At 46.1% G+C, this 14,074-nt stretch overlaps 1 protein-coding gene across 1 annotated transcript in view; it reads left to right on the forward strand.

Moving 5' to 3' along the window:
• The window catches only part of Tiam1 (TIAM Rac1 associated GEF 1), a 379,222-nt gene extending 367,640 nt beyond the window's left edge, over window positions 1-11,582 (forward strand). The window contains 5 exon segments of the mRNA XM_037209650.1: window positions 55-113; window positions 549-651; window positions 4,176-4,263; window positions 6,196-6,368; window positions 9,075-11,582. Of these exon segments, the coding sequence (XP_037065545.1) occupies window positions 55-113; window positions 549-651; window positions 4,176-4,263; window positions 6,196-6,368; window positions 9,075-9,544 (893 nt within the window). The 3' untranslated portion in view covers window positions 9,545-11,582.
• Window positions 11,583-14,074: the final 2,492 nt, after the last annotated feature.

Raw genomic sequence — 14,074 nt, forward strand, 5'->3', positions numbered from 1 at the left:
GGAGGAAGCCATGCATTTCCTGCCGTAACTGCTTTTATGATCTTTCTCTTGCAGTCTTCAAAACTGCTGTGGTCCTTGTGTATAAAGACGGTTCCAAACAGAAGAAGAAACTTGTAAGTGCTCTTGCTTCATCCCGTAGTTTCCAAGTGCCTGTGTCTGCTTCTCAGTTGTGTCTCCAAAAGCTCTTCTCTCCTTTCTAAGAGATCCTGACTAGCTTCCTTCCAGCAGACAGGCTCATGGGTAGAAGATGCACGTGAATGCGTGCGGAGCCTCCCATGGCCAGAGCCCTCCTAACGCCACTTCTGCCCTTCTCTAGTGGCCTCAGTTTTTTTTTTTTTAAATGAGATTCTCACTCTCTCTCCCTCTTTAATTAGCCATTGGCACAACATCGTATTTCTCATGCAGCCTCTCCCATCTGCCAGTGAAACCCAGAGTGCGTGAGGGGGATGCGATGGTCCTTTGGCTTGTGCTGAGGTCCTGAGTCTGCTGCTGATGTGGGAAGTGTGGGGAGCTGGTCCATGGAGATGACCTTGCTGCTTCTCTCGCAGGTTGGCTCTCACAGGCTGTCAATCTACGAGGAGTGGGACCCTTTCCGGTTTCGCCACATGATCCCTACTGAAGCTTTGCAAGTCCGAGCTCTACCCACTGCAGGTGAGTCCAGTGTGTGCCGGGTTCCCACTTCTGTTTTTATGTTAAAGAGTTGGGTGTGTTTGTATGTGCACGCACATATGTACCGTGTCACTTCTGGGGAGGTAAGGGGACAACTTGCAGCAGCTGGTTCTCGTCCTCTCTACGGCGTGGGACTCAGAAGTCATCAGGCTTGGCAGCAGGCACCCTCACCTGCTGAGCTGTCTCTCTGGCCCTGGGTTCCCATTTCTTATGTGTGTGTGTGAGTTGTTTACTCATCCTGGGTCTGCCCACCCAGCTTTTATCTTCTTTGCATAACTAACTCTTCCCTCCATCTCCATTGCTTCATTTATTGATAGAAAATAAAACTATATGAAGATTCACTAATTTTCATAAAGATTTATTTTATGTGCATGAGCGTATTACTTGCATGTATAGATGTATGTGCACCATCCGTGTGCCTGGTGGTGCCTTTAGAGACGAGAAGAAGGCATTAGATGTTCTAGAACCCGAGTTACAGATATTTGTGAACCACCATATGGGTGCTGGGTTCTCTGCAAGAGCAGTAAGTGCTCTTAACTGCTGAGCCTGAGTCTTTAAGTCTTTAAGAACTTAGTACAATGTGTTTTGATTATATTTGCATCTCCCCCAACTATTCCCAGATCTACCCACACTACAAACCCCTTTCCAACTTCCTGCCCTCTTTAAAAACAAAACCAACCCAGTGCTCATCAAGTGTAATTTGTGCTGCCTATGTGTGGTCATCTGCTGGGACATGGCGGACTTACCAAGGACCACATCCTTAAAACCGGCGCGCTCTCTCTCTCTCAGAAGGTGGACTCTCAGCAGCTGCTGAGCTAGGGGTAGGGACTTGTGGGCTCCTCCTGTCTCCATGCTAGAATGTTCACTGCACTACTTTGTAGCTGGAGTTATCTCCAGTCCCATCCAGGCCTGCAGCCGCTCAGACCCAAATAAACACACTGACACTTATATTATTTAAACTGTTTGGCCTAATGGCTCAGGCTTCTTGCTATATCTAGTTCTTATATCTTAAATTATCCCATTTCTTTCAATCTATACCTTGCCACGTGGTTCGTGGCTTACCAGTGCTTCACATCCTGGCAGTGTCTCCTGACTCAGCCTTCCACTCCCCAGAATTTTCCTTGTCTGCTCATCCCACCTATACTTCCTGCCTGGCTACTGGTCAGTCAGCATTTTATTTATCAACCAATCAGAGCAACACATTCACAGCATACAGAAAGACATCCCACAGCACTACTTCTTTTTAAGCAGCTTCATTAACTAGTGAATTAATGAACCAGTTAGTGAACCAAATAAATGAGAGAGCTGAGTGGATGCCTGTGTGTGTTTTCTTCAAAATTGTTCTTAGGGATTCCGGATGGTGTGCTCCTGAAACTTGATTTATGTGTAGGTACTTTTGGATCATAGGTCTGTAGCAGCTGTGATAGTATTTTGAGGTTTAGACACTGAAATGCTAGTAGTGTCTCTTTTTAAAACTTTTCTTATGAGTTTCATTTGCCAGTATTCTGTATGCCGTGTGTATGCACTGCTTGCGAAGCCAGAAGAGGGTGTCAGATCCCCTGCAACTGGAGATGCAGTTGTGAGCTGCCATGTGGTTGCTGGGACATGAACCCGGGTCTTCTGGAAGAGCAGTCGGGTCTCTTAACTGATGAGCCATCTCTCTAGCCCCTGGTGTCTTTATTTTTAATGCCACAGACTTATGAGTTAATCTGATCATGTTTCCTCATACCAGGTTTATAAATGTGGAGGCTGGTTTCTGTGGCAGGCTGTAGGCCTCTTAGCCAGGAATTTTGCCTTAATTAAGGACTAAGACACATAAAGACTTCACATTCTGAAAACAAAGCAGTCTTTGTGCTAATGACATTTCTTCCTCCCAACCTCTGTTTTTTCATTCAAATCAAATTTAAAGCCTTCTAGATAAAAGCATATTTTAATTGAACTAAAAAGACTGGCCACAATGTTACATTATGAGGTACATTCCAGTGAATTTAAGAATCAGTACTTGGAGTTTTCAGATTTTTGTCTTAGTTTGGCGAATTTGGGCAGAGGGAGAGTTAGATGATGTAGCCACAGGAGAGAGTTCGTGGCCAGGCTTCTGAACCACTGGGTGAGACAGAGACCTCGAGGTGTCGAAGTCTCTGTAGTGAATGGCCCCTTTTACTACACTTTATTCATGACTTCACATAATGCAGCATTGTCTGCAGGAATGAGCTCCAGCCAGTGGAGCTGGCCCTATATATCCATGGGTTCTGCACCGTGAGTTCTACCAACAGTAGCTGGTTCTTCGGCCGCCAACCCTGATGACCTGGGTTTGATCTCCAGGACCTACGGGGTGGAAGGAAAAAACAGAATCTCACAAGTTGTTCTCTGACTTTTACTTGCAGGTGTGTGTGTGTGTGTGTGTGTGTGTGTGTGTGTGTGTGTGTGTGCGCGTGCGCTTGTGAGTTTGTGTGTGCGTGCATGTGTGTGCACACTTGAGTGTGTGTAGGTGTAAATTCATGAATGTTAAAAGATTTTTAAAAATGCAGAGCAGTTCCTTACTTTCTTAGTATACTTTTGCATTTTAGTGGACAAGGCCGGATGGCTAGTGGAGACGTCTGTTTAAGGTGCCTGGGTAGCCTATCTGGGCACTAGGTGTGGTCACATAAGGAGAGGACTCGAAAACCATACCCCAGTGCTGGCCTCCTCGTGCCCTTGGCCTGATGAAGATATGACTGGAATACTAGGCACTGTGTAGTCCAGAAGAACTTAGCACCTCAATGAAATAGTTCAGCCGAAGAGGCTGGAAGAAGAGAATGGCTTTTTCAGTTGTGACCCTTTTAGAGCAGAGGTCCTCGACCTTCCTAACGCTGCGACCCTTTAACACAGCTCCTCATGCTCTGGCCGCCCCCCAACCATAACATTATTTTCATTGCTACTTCATAACTGTAATTTTGCTGCTGTTATGAATTATAATGCAAATATCTGTGTTTTCTGATGATCTTAGATGACCCCATGAAAGGGTCACCAGACCCCAAAGGGATTGCAACTCATAGATTGAAAACTACTGTTTTAGACCATCTAGAAGATTTTCATAATGTTTTATTAAGATTTATCGTGTGTGTGTGTGTGTGTGTGTGTGTGTGTGTGTGTGTACGTGTACATGAAGGGTACTTGCAGAGGCCAGAAGAGGGCGTCAGGTCCCCTGGAGCTGGAGTTACAGGTGGTTCTAAGTCACCTGATGTGCGTGTTGGGAGCTTTCCTCCAGTCTTCTGCAAGAGCCTCAAGCTCTTACCCCCCCCCCATCCCTCCAGCCCCTTCTCTATTGTTTCTTGTGGTTGTTTTTTTTATAGCACTCTTTAGACTTCTGGTGCCTGCTCTTTAGCTCAGGGTGGAATGAAGTAACTTTGGTCTCGGGCTGCTTTGCATTATTTTAGCAGATACCAAGCATGAAAAGTTCATCTGTAAAAACATGTCAATGAGTCTACTAAACCATGCCTGACGTGACATTATTTTAACTTATCTAGACGCAGAGGCAAATGCTGTATGTGAAATTGTCCACGTGAAGTCGGAATCGGAAGGGAGGCCAGAGCGGGTCTTCCATCTCTGCTGCAGGTGAGCCAGGTTCTGGGGGTCAAGCCCCGGCCCAGGGACTGTCCTCCTTCCGCCCCTGTGCTGCAGACCAGCCCGAGCCTCCTCTCAGAGAGTTAACACTTGCCATGTAATAGTAGTTGTGGAAATGAAAACTGCCTTCATTAGAATGCAGTCGGGAGCCTGGCTAATTCACCGGCTTTCTGAAAGAAGACGGGGATTTCCAGTGTAGTGAGCATTCTGAAGACGGCGTTCTTCCCGTGTTTACTCTCTGTAGAGCAGGGTGATCGACGAGGTTGCCTTGGGGTGCTCATCTGACACTTGCATACACTGTGTGCACGTCTCTGAGAGTCTGCTGTGTGAGGGAATAGCGGCTGAAGGTCTCACTAACGTTCTTAACCTTTAGAGACTCTTCAATACAGGGACACGGGCCTCTGTTGACCGCAGGCAGATTTTTGAATGACTTGTAACATGGGTTTCTCTTATTTATTGTTATTAGTAATTATTCCCTCTCCTTCCTTTGTCCTCTGCCTCCTCCTCCTCTTTCTGTCTTTTCCTCTATTCCTCTTGAAATATAAAAATGTCAGATGCCATCCCATTTGGCTTTAAATATGATCCATATTTAATCATGTGTACTCATTAATCGACTCAGTATTTATTGCCTAATACTTGGAGTATTACCTAATACATGGAGTAGTAGTATGCTATGCATTGCTTAACATGATAATAGAACCAATATCGTCATGATTATTCATTTTATTTTAAATGTTATTTAAAAGTATTTTAAATGTTGTTGCTACTATAGTAAGAAGGTACATTTAGCAAACATTAGATCTATTCCATTCTTCATGCTCATCGCGTCCTTAGTCAGACTGAGGGCAGCCAAGACTGATAGAGGACACTTTGCCCAGATCATTACAGAAAATACACTGGACATTTTCAATATCCACATTTAGATGGGTCACAACCTATGTTACGTGTTTACCATATCGTCTCTGCATTGGTTCCTGGGGCTAACAAAAGCCCGGTGTCCAGAAAGCTGTCGGAGGAATCAGAAATTTCCACATTGTCCTCACACTTGGAGTGCCGCCTTTCCCCATCTGTTCATGCTGGTCTTTATGCAGTCTAGTTGTTGGCAGTTTTGTTGGTAAACGCTGCAGCGCATCCAGCACGCCTAGTTCTGTATTTAGTGTTTATCAAGAATGCTAGGTGAAACACCTGTGAAAGCCAGGAGCACTTTGTCAGGCCCAGTGAGTGGCACATGCCTGCAGTCTCTCATCGAGACCCTGGAGGCTTGAGGATCTCAAGTTTCAGGCCACGCCGGGCGACAGAGTGAGACCCTGTCTCAGAAGGTTGTGTGCGTGTGCACATGTGTGTGCTTGTACGTGAGTACATATGTGTATGCACACGCACATACTGAATTTAAAAATAACTCTCACCTTGCCTCTACTTTTCTGCCGAGAAAATTTGGACTTAGCAGATTTCATCGAGAGTCTAGCCGTAGTAGTTAATGTGTGGATCGGGCCGTGGGAGGGGTTGCTGTTTAACAGGCGAGAGCGAGCACATTGGGAGAGCCGTTGTGGTGGGTGTCCTGCAAAGCTGCAAGAGTCTTGTGCTTCACTTTTTCTTAATGACATTTTACATGGAAATCGATGACTTGAGTATAGAGAGCAGAATTTTGGCAACTTCCTGGTATAAAACACCTTTGTCCGTTATCTGTTCATCATGGTGGGACTCTGTCCCAAATTGGCAGTAGAAGATAATTTGCAAAGCATGAAGCTAGGAGAGATTGTGTGTTTTATCTCTGCCGTAAGAAGGCAGCCAAGCATCGGAATCTGAGGCGTCCCCTCTTTCGCTTTGCCCTTGGGGATATTTGTTCGGCCGTACCTGATGGCTTTATAAATGTCCACTGTTGAGTACTGGCTTCCTAACATGTGTAAATCTTCTTTTTCATAGCTCCCCAGAGAGCCGAAAGGATTTCCTGAAGGCTGTGCATTCGATCCTTCGAGATAAACACAGAAGACAGCTCCTCAAAACGGAAAGCCTTCCCTCCTCCCAGCAGTATGTCCCTTTTGGAGGCAAGAGATTATGTGCGCTTAAAGGCGCCAGGCCAGCCATGAGCAGGGCAGGTACTGTGGGGATTCAGACCTACAAGATCCCGGTCACCCCAACTCCACTGTAGGACTCCAGGGAGCAGGAGTTAGGTGTGGCCCTCTGGGGGCTGATGGAGGGTACATTCTTCCACGGTGTGAGAGGCTCACTGCCTTGTCTCTTCCCTGGTGGGTCCTGGGGGCTCTTCCCTTGGTTTGCTCACTTCCCCTCCCCTCAGCCTTCCCTTGCTGCCTTCCTTTTGGCTGGTGAGCTCCTCTGTGATTGGCCGAGCCAGCAAGCCAACGCATCCTCTTTTGGAAGGGGTCCTCTGAGCCTGCTTATGGAATGAGAGGCGCTGCTTTGCATGGCAGCCAGCTTTGTTGAGTGAAAAGCAGTGAGCTGAGTGTCGGCGAGGTCGTAGCCCGCTGTTCTGAGAACACAGTGACTTCAGAGCCTGGCCGAAGACATAGCCTGTTCTCAGGGAGGAGTAAATGCTCAGGCATGGTAGGCCAGAGGATGCAGAAGGCGTTGACCCCGTTTTGTGCCCGCAAGTTGAGTTTCAGGCTTGGTGTTAATTCGGGGAAGGTTTCAGTTGGGAAAAGAAGAGTGGCGAGTTTAACTGGGCCCCAGTAAATGCTCCTCGAGGACTCATCCCATGTCTGGAGCAGCGAGGAAGGAACACCATTGCCACCATGTGCAAATGGCAATACAGCATACCAGTGAGAGTGATGTGGCCCTACACTAGACTTAGTTCCATCAACATTCTAATCGCTCCTTTCCTAAGAGGCAGCCCAGAACTTTTAAGGGAGGGGTCCAGTGAAAGAAATTGCCTTTACATTTGCCAAAAAGATTTCTACCTTTGACCCAATTACCTTCCCACCGGTTCTCAGTTGCATCGCAGAGGTTCATGAAGGCTGTGACTCACTGTAGACAGCATAGGCATAACCGACCTTCACACAGGCTATTACATTCTTTAGTTACCTTGAGTTTAACTAATGAATGTTGGTGGAGGCTGCCTTAAGTCTGTTTTTCAGCCAGTTGGTATGCTTATTGAAAACCTATAACCCAATACCAACAAACTGTAAGGGGCTCCAGATAGCCTGAGTCATACATAGATCCAGACCCACAATTTCTCAAGGTGTACCCCTATAAAATCAGTTCATCACTTCATGGCAAGAGAAATTTGTTGTAGTGTTTTATGTGCCACTCTTGCCTACTGAGGGATGTTTGATTGGGAAATATGCTCCAATCTCAGGGACCCTCACCACTAATGCCTAGGCTTCTATTGTTAACTTAGGAACCTAAATTCAGAAGTGCATTTGCAAAAAAAAAAAAAAGAACAAAAAACCCCACATACACACACAAACACATTTTGTCTACAGGAGATACCAAAGTCTTTCTCCTGAGAGGTTCTTGGAAATAAAACACACTCCTTGCCCTAAATTGTTATGACTATCAAGAGAAAGCCATGATGTCATAGCCTGCTGGATTTGTCCGATTGAAAGGTTTTTTTGCTTTAGTTTTTTTTTTTTTTTTTTCTTTCTGCCTGATGGCTCATTTTTGGCTGAAAACCGTTTCTATTTACTGTGCTTTTGAAGTAACTCGCTCTCATCACAGTATCCATGTCCCATGATTGATGAAATGGCACTTCAGTGGTTCAGGCAAAGACTGTCTCCCTGAGACGGAGAGGGACCCACTAATGCTAGCTGGGTGACTGAGTGACCTTTCCATAAAGGACCGACAGCCCCGATGGATTCTGCATTTCATAAGAGCTGTGCGCATCTTAGACAGCAGACAAATGCACTGCCTCCATACTCACTCTGAAGTGTGGTTACTTCAGGCCGTGACTGAGCTCAACTTTTCCATAGTCTACAGTTTCCCTACGAAAAGTTTGGGATTCATGGAGCAGATAAAAGAATTTGTCCCTCTATCTATATTCTATAATTAACATTTTGCTGTATTTTCACCATTGCTTAACCCCTCTGTCATCTGTATGTGCCATCTTACTGTGACACATTTCAAAGGTGTGGCCATGAGCACACTTGGCCACTGGATACTTCATCATGAAGATCATTCACACATATCCAGGAGGCCGTGTTTGCTAAGCCTCAGAGTTCCTATTGGACCTTATCAGACAGGGCACAAAAGGTGGATTGGTAGCTCTGTGTCTCTGACGCCTGGTTCTTCATGGACAATCTCCAAGAGGTTGTGGTACCCTCAGTCTACCTGCAGGTCCTCGAGTCTCAAGAAAGCAGTGTCACAGCCCAGTGCTCCTGACAGCATGGCGATGTCTACACAGACAGCAAAACCTAGGAGCCCCTCTCAGGCTTACTAGAGACCTCTATTCTAGCTGAGTGACCCTGGGATAACCCCCGGAGATCCTCCGCAGCTCTGTGCCACGGCACAGCTGTGTTGAGGACAGTCGCAGATCTGACATGGAGGGGAGCAGCAGGCCTCTGTGTTGTCTGTCTTACGGATGCACACGTTGGAGTAGATTATTTCCTTCCCCCTCACCTACAGCCTCTAGTGTGGTCCCACCCTCACCCTTTATCCTCTGGGCCCATCCTTGTAATACCATCTGTAGTCTAGAGAGCTGAGTAAGGCAGACACCAGGATGGTACGGGCTAGACCTGAAACTCCCGAAGCCCATTTACCTTTTATGTTTCTTATCTTTGCTTGCTGGATTTTCATCTCATGGTAAAGCATGTGGGGGTTTATTTTTATATTTCTGTGTGTGTGTGCAGTGTCTGCCCCAAGCAAGTCTCTTGGGAGGAGGCGGCGGCGACTGGCCCGAAACAGGTTTACCATTGACTCCGATGCCGTCTCGGCTAGCAGCCCGGAGAAAGAGCCCCAGCAGCCCCCCGGTGGCGGGGACACTGACCGATGGGTAGAGGAACAGTTTGATCTTGCTCAGTATGAGGAGCAGGATGACATCAAGGAGACAGACATCCTCAGTGACGATGACGAGTTCTGTGAGTCGGTGAAGGGCGCCTCAGAGGACAGAGACCTGCCGGAGCAGCTTCAGGCTGCCTCCATCAGTCAGCGGGCCCGAGGCCGGAGAACCCTCGATAGCCACGCATCCCGCATGACACAGCTCAAGAAGCAAGCCGCCCTGTCCGGCATCAACGGAGGCCTGGAGAGCGCGAGCGAGGAAGTCATTTGGGTTAGGCGTGAAGACTTTGCCCCCTCCAGGAAACTTAATACTGAGATCTGACTACCTTTGTCTCTTTAGAGACCGTGTGTAGATACGATGCCGCCACCCCCCCCTCGACCCCCCCACACTGCTCACCCTCCTGTGCCGTCCACGAGAATGTCCCCTTAGGTCACACTCTTGCACACAGATTTTGGCAGCTGACTCAGGTCTGAAGCCAGGTAGCCACCCACCTTTATCATTCTTAATGACATCGGAGAGAATTGTTCAGAATCCCAACTAAGCTCGAGTCCTACCTTCTGTACATTACCAAGGGCTTTTATTTATTCTCAGTTCGTCAGGGCCTGAAGAATTAGAACAAAGAATCTACAGCAGTGGCCATCAAATTGTCCCCAGCCCAGCCGTCAAAGCAGAGTGTCCGAGGGACAGGGTGGCATACACAGCTGCCACAGCTCGTCCTCTCTGAATCCAGTCTCTTAGCTGGGGACCAACCACCTTCACACACACGCACACGCACACACGCACACACGCACACACACACACAGAGCAAATCCACACATCTGTGCAGCTTGCAGTATCCTGATTCCTCCTCTTCAGTGTCTGAGAATATCTATGTACTTTAAGAATGTGTGAGGCAGGGGTGGTCGTTTGTGTGATGAGCCTTTTATGATTTTTTTTTCTTTTGTTTATGTCTATAGAGGGTCTTATTCTACGTCAGTGTTTGGAAGCTCTAGTTTTGCAGAGAATTATAAAAGATGCCAAACTCTTGGGAAAGGGATCCAAATTTATCACTGAGAGAGAGAGAAGAAAAAAAAAACACACTATTTTTTTGTATTTTCCTTGAGATGCAGGGGCACAAAGAGATGAGAATTTTACATTGTTAGGTGTAACTCAGTCTGAAAACGAGGATATAACCTTTTGCAGAGCGAGCGAGGCATGATGACTTTATATTTATATATAAATGGCCCACAAGAAGCTCATGCTAAGAATAAACTTTTTTTTTTCCTGAGAAACAGATTTTTTTTTAAATGTATGAATCTATATTTGAGATGGGAGTTTGGTTGGATTCCAGGGACAGGGAATGGGGTAGTGTGTGTGTGTCTGTTGCACATGGCAGGAGAGGGGAGCCTCCTCCTCATGGGATTGCCATGGCCATCGTTGATTTTTTTCTCATCAAAATTGCATCTTCATCCATAGGTGACTTCCCCCTTCCCTGACAGTCCATGGTCTCAGAACCTCTTCAAAGACATCCTTTGTGGTTAACATTTACTCCATGCCAACGAAACAGGGTAAACTTGCTAAGGGGCCTAATCTTCTAAATGGATGTCCAAATAGGAAGAGCAAAAACCCATGATAGCACTTTCATTTTTTTAAGAAAAGGTTTATAGCTTTGTGTTCCTCCCTCCTCCCCATTTCATGATGTCCATTCCCTAAGAAGGGTTTAAATAATATGAAAACTTTCTTTTTGGAAATAAAAAAAATATATATATCTATATATATATCTATATCTATTTGGTGTTTGATACATCAGTAGGTACTTTAAAGACCTGAATTTTATAGTAGCTTTAGCAATTATATTTTATAAGAATCAGTTATGACTTTATATTTCCAGATAGAGTTCAGAACACGACGCTCTAAGCCCCCCCGCTTGCTTTCCTGCTCCACCCCGCCCTCTGCCCCCCCACCCCACCCCCTTTCGGGTTTCCAGGGCTTTGAGCTTGATCTTTTCAAAGTTTTATTCTATTAAAGTTTTTGCTATATCTTCTGGTTTTCTTAAAAAGCTTTAGAATGGTTTCTACGCCCTTTGTATCACTGCATTGTTCATATCATCTCGGGGTCGATTGCGTCCTGATGGGAAACTGAAGCAGAGGCGTCGGAAGTCACGTTTTTCTAGTCTCCCTGCAATGCGTCCATCGGAAAATACTGGAATGTCTGGTGCTTAGACAGGTGCCATTGTCTCTTGTACATAAGGTCATGATGTGTCTGTGTCAAAAGTTCTTATATATTTCTTTTATAAGCTGAAAGAAGGTCTATTTTTATGTTTTTAGGTCTATGAATGGAACGTTGTAAATGCCTGTCCAACAATAAAATGCTGAAAAGGGCCTGGGTGACCCTGTGCCTTTTTGGATAGAAGGATGAGGATGTGAACTCAATGTAGGAGAGAAAATTCCTGCAGTTGTCTTTTCTTCTTAAATTACATTAGTGTATGTGTGTGAGTGTGTGCACACATTCATGTCATGGTATGCCTGTGGAGGTTAGAGGGACAGTTTACTCTGTGTGTGTGTGTATGTGTGTGTGTGTGCACACATGCATGTCATGGTGTACTTGTGGAGGTTAGAAGGACAATTCACTGTGTGTGTGTGTGTGTGTGTGTGTGTGTGTGTGTGTGTGTACATGCATGTCATGGTGTGCCTATGGAAGTTAGAGGAACAGCCCACTCTGTGTGTGTGTGTGTGTGTGTGTGTGTGTGTGTGCACATGTGTGTCATGATGTGCCTGTGGAGGTTAGAGAGGCAGCCCACAGAAGCTTGGTCCTTCCTTTCAGCACACGTCCCAGAGATTGAGCTCAGGTAATGAGGTGTAGTATTGCTTTTACCTGCTGAGCCACCTTGGTGGCCCAGAATTCTTTTTTTTTTTTTTTTTTTTTAAACTAATTCTTGTGGCCAGGCATGGAGGCACCTGCCTGTAATCTCAGCACTCAGGAGGCGGCGTCAAGGAAATGAGTGCAAGTTTGAGGCCAATCAGGGATCTCTAGCTAACTGCATGGTAGACAGGCTACGTAGTGAGGCCTTGTCTCAAAAGAAAAGAAAAATGAAGTAGCTGTTGTGATCTTCCAGGGAAAGATGTTTGGCAAAGCTTGAAGTTTTAACCATAAATAAATAAATGATGTTAAACATCTTGGTCTAAAGTGGTCAGTACTGACTGGACTTGGTGGGTTATTAAAGAAAGACATGAAGTTGGGGGGGGGTGTTGAGTGGGCTATGGGGACTTGAAGAGGGAAATGATATACATGATCATATTTCCTGTATGCATGAATGAAATGCTCGACAATATTTTTTTTTTTTTTTTTAAATCCTGGTCTAAAGATTTGGAGTACGAGAAACTCAAAACAGGGCCAGCAGTGGTGACACACGCCAGCACTCGGGAGGCAGAGGCAGGGGGATCTCTGTGAGTTCGAGGCCAGCCTGGTCTACAGAGAGAGAGAGAGTTCCAGGACAGGCAGGGCTACATAGTGAGACCTTGTTTCAAACAAATGAACAAAGAAACCAAAAAAAAAAAAAAAAAAAAAAAAAAAAGAAAGTTCAAAACACAGACCTTTTACCAAGAACACTGTGTATACCAAACACTGAGGGTGCTTGAGATGTGTGAATGCTACTGTGTGTGCTCGTGCAGCACACAGACCTCCCCCTGCACTAGGGTTTAACCCACCTCTGGGTTGCTCGTACCTGATCGCGCATGCCATATGGACCGCCACCGTGTGGTGGTGTAGACACGATGACACAGGTCTGCATTTAAACCAGATGCAGGCTGTTTTCACAAATGATTTTCAGTTCATGGTTGGTAGAATCCAGATTTCATTTCCTGTCTCCTGCCCCGGCGCAGTACAAGCAGGTTGAGGGGTCTCTAGGGAAGTTTGGGGTGCAGTACAGAGCTGAGACAAGCCTGTGTGGGGAAGCTTGAAGAGCTGTGTTCTGTCACTAGGTAGGGGTCCTGCTGCCTGGGGTTTCCAGAGGCTCTCAACAAAAGGTGAGGCTGTCCAAGGTTCACCATTCTCTTCATCAGAGTCCACTCATTTCTCTCCAGAGCATCTTTAACAGCCTTCCCTGGTCAGAGTAAACGTCCCCTGTGCACACGCACACGCGCACGCACGCACGCACGCACGCACACTCCATGTAAGAATCTTTCTTTGCTGATTGCTTAGCCTAGCTTATGTCCTTGCTTGCAGGTCTGGGCTCAAGCAGAGGGGTCTGTGGACCAATATCATCAATTGCCTCAGGCGCATGTAAGAAATGCAGAAACCCAAGGGCTGGGAGATGGCCCCATAGGAAAGCATGAAGGCTGAAGTTTGATCCCTTAACCCACACAAAAAGGCAGGTTTAAGAGTACCTGGATGCAATAGTCCTGGGGAGGTTGGCCTAGGATGATCTCGGACTCGCCGGGCAGTCAGTCAAGTTGAATCAGAGTTAGTTCCAGGTTCTGTGGGACCCTGTTTCGACAATGAAGGTAGGTAGTGACTAAGGAAGATACCCAGTGTTGACTTCTAGGCACTACACACAAGCACACACAGACAGACAGACAGACACACACACACACACACACACATACATACACAGACATGTACTCGCACATACACACAAAGAGGAGTACAGAACCCTGACTCCTGGCAGGTATACTGAATTTGATTACTGTTTTAGCAAAGTCCCAGTGTGTTTCATAAGCACACTGCTGTTTGAAGAGCCCTCAACTTCATGTCTTCTGAATAATTTGATACTGAAAAGGATTTGAACCACGTACCATTTCATTTTTATGTGAATGAATGTTTTACCTGTATGTATGTACATGCACCATGTATGTGACTAGGGCCCATGGGGTC

This window comes from Peromyscus leucopus, chromosome 12 (assembly GCF_004664715.2).
Source record: "Peromyscus leucopus breed LL Stock chromosome 12, UCI_PerLeu_2.1, whole genome shotgun sequence".
Classification (NCBI taxonomy): domain Eukaryota; kingdom Metazoa; phylum Chordata; class Mammalia; order Rodentia; family Cricetidae; genus Peromyscus; species Peromyscus leucopus.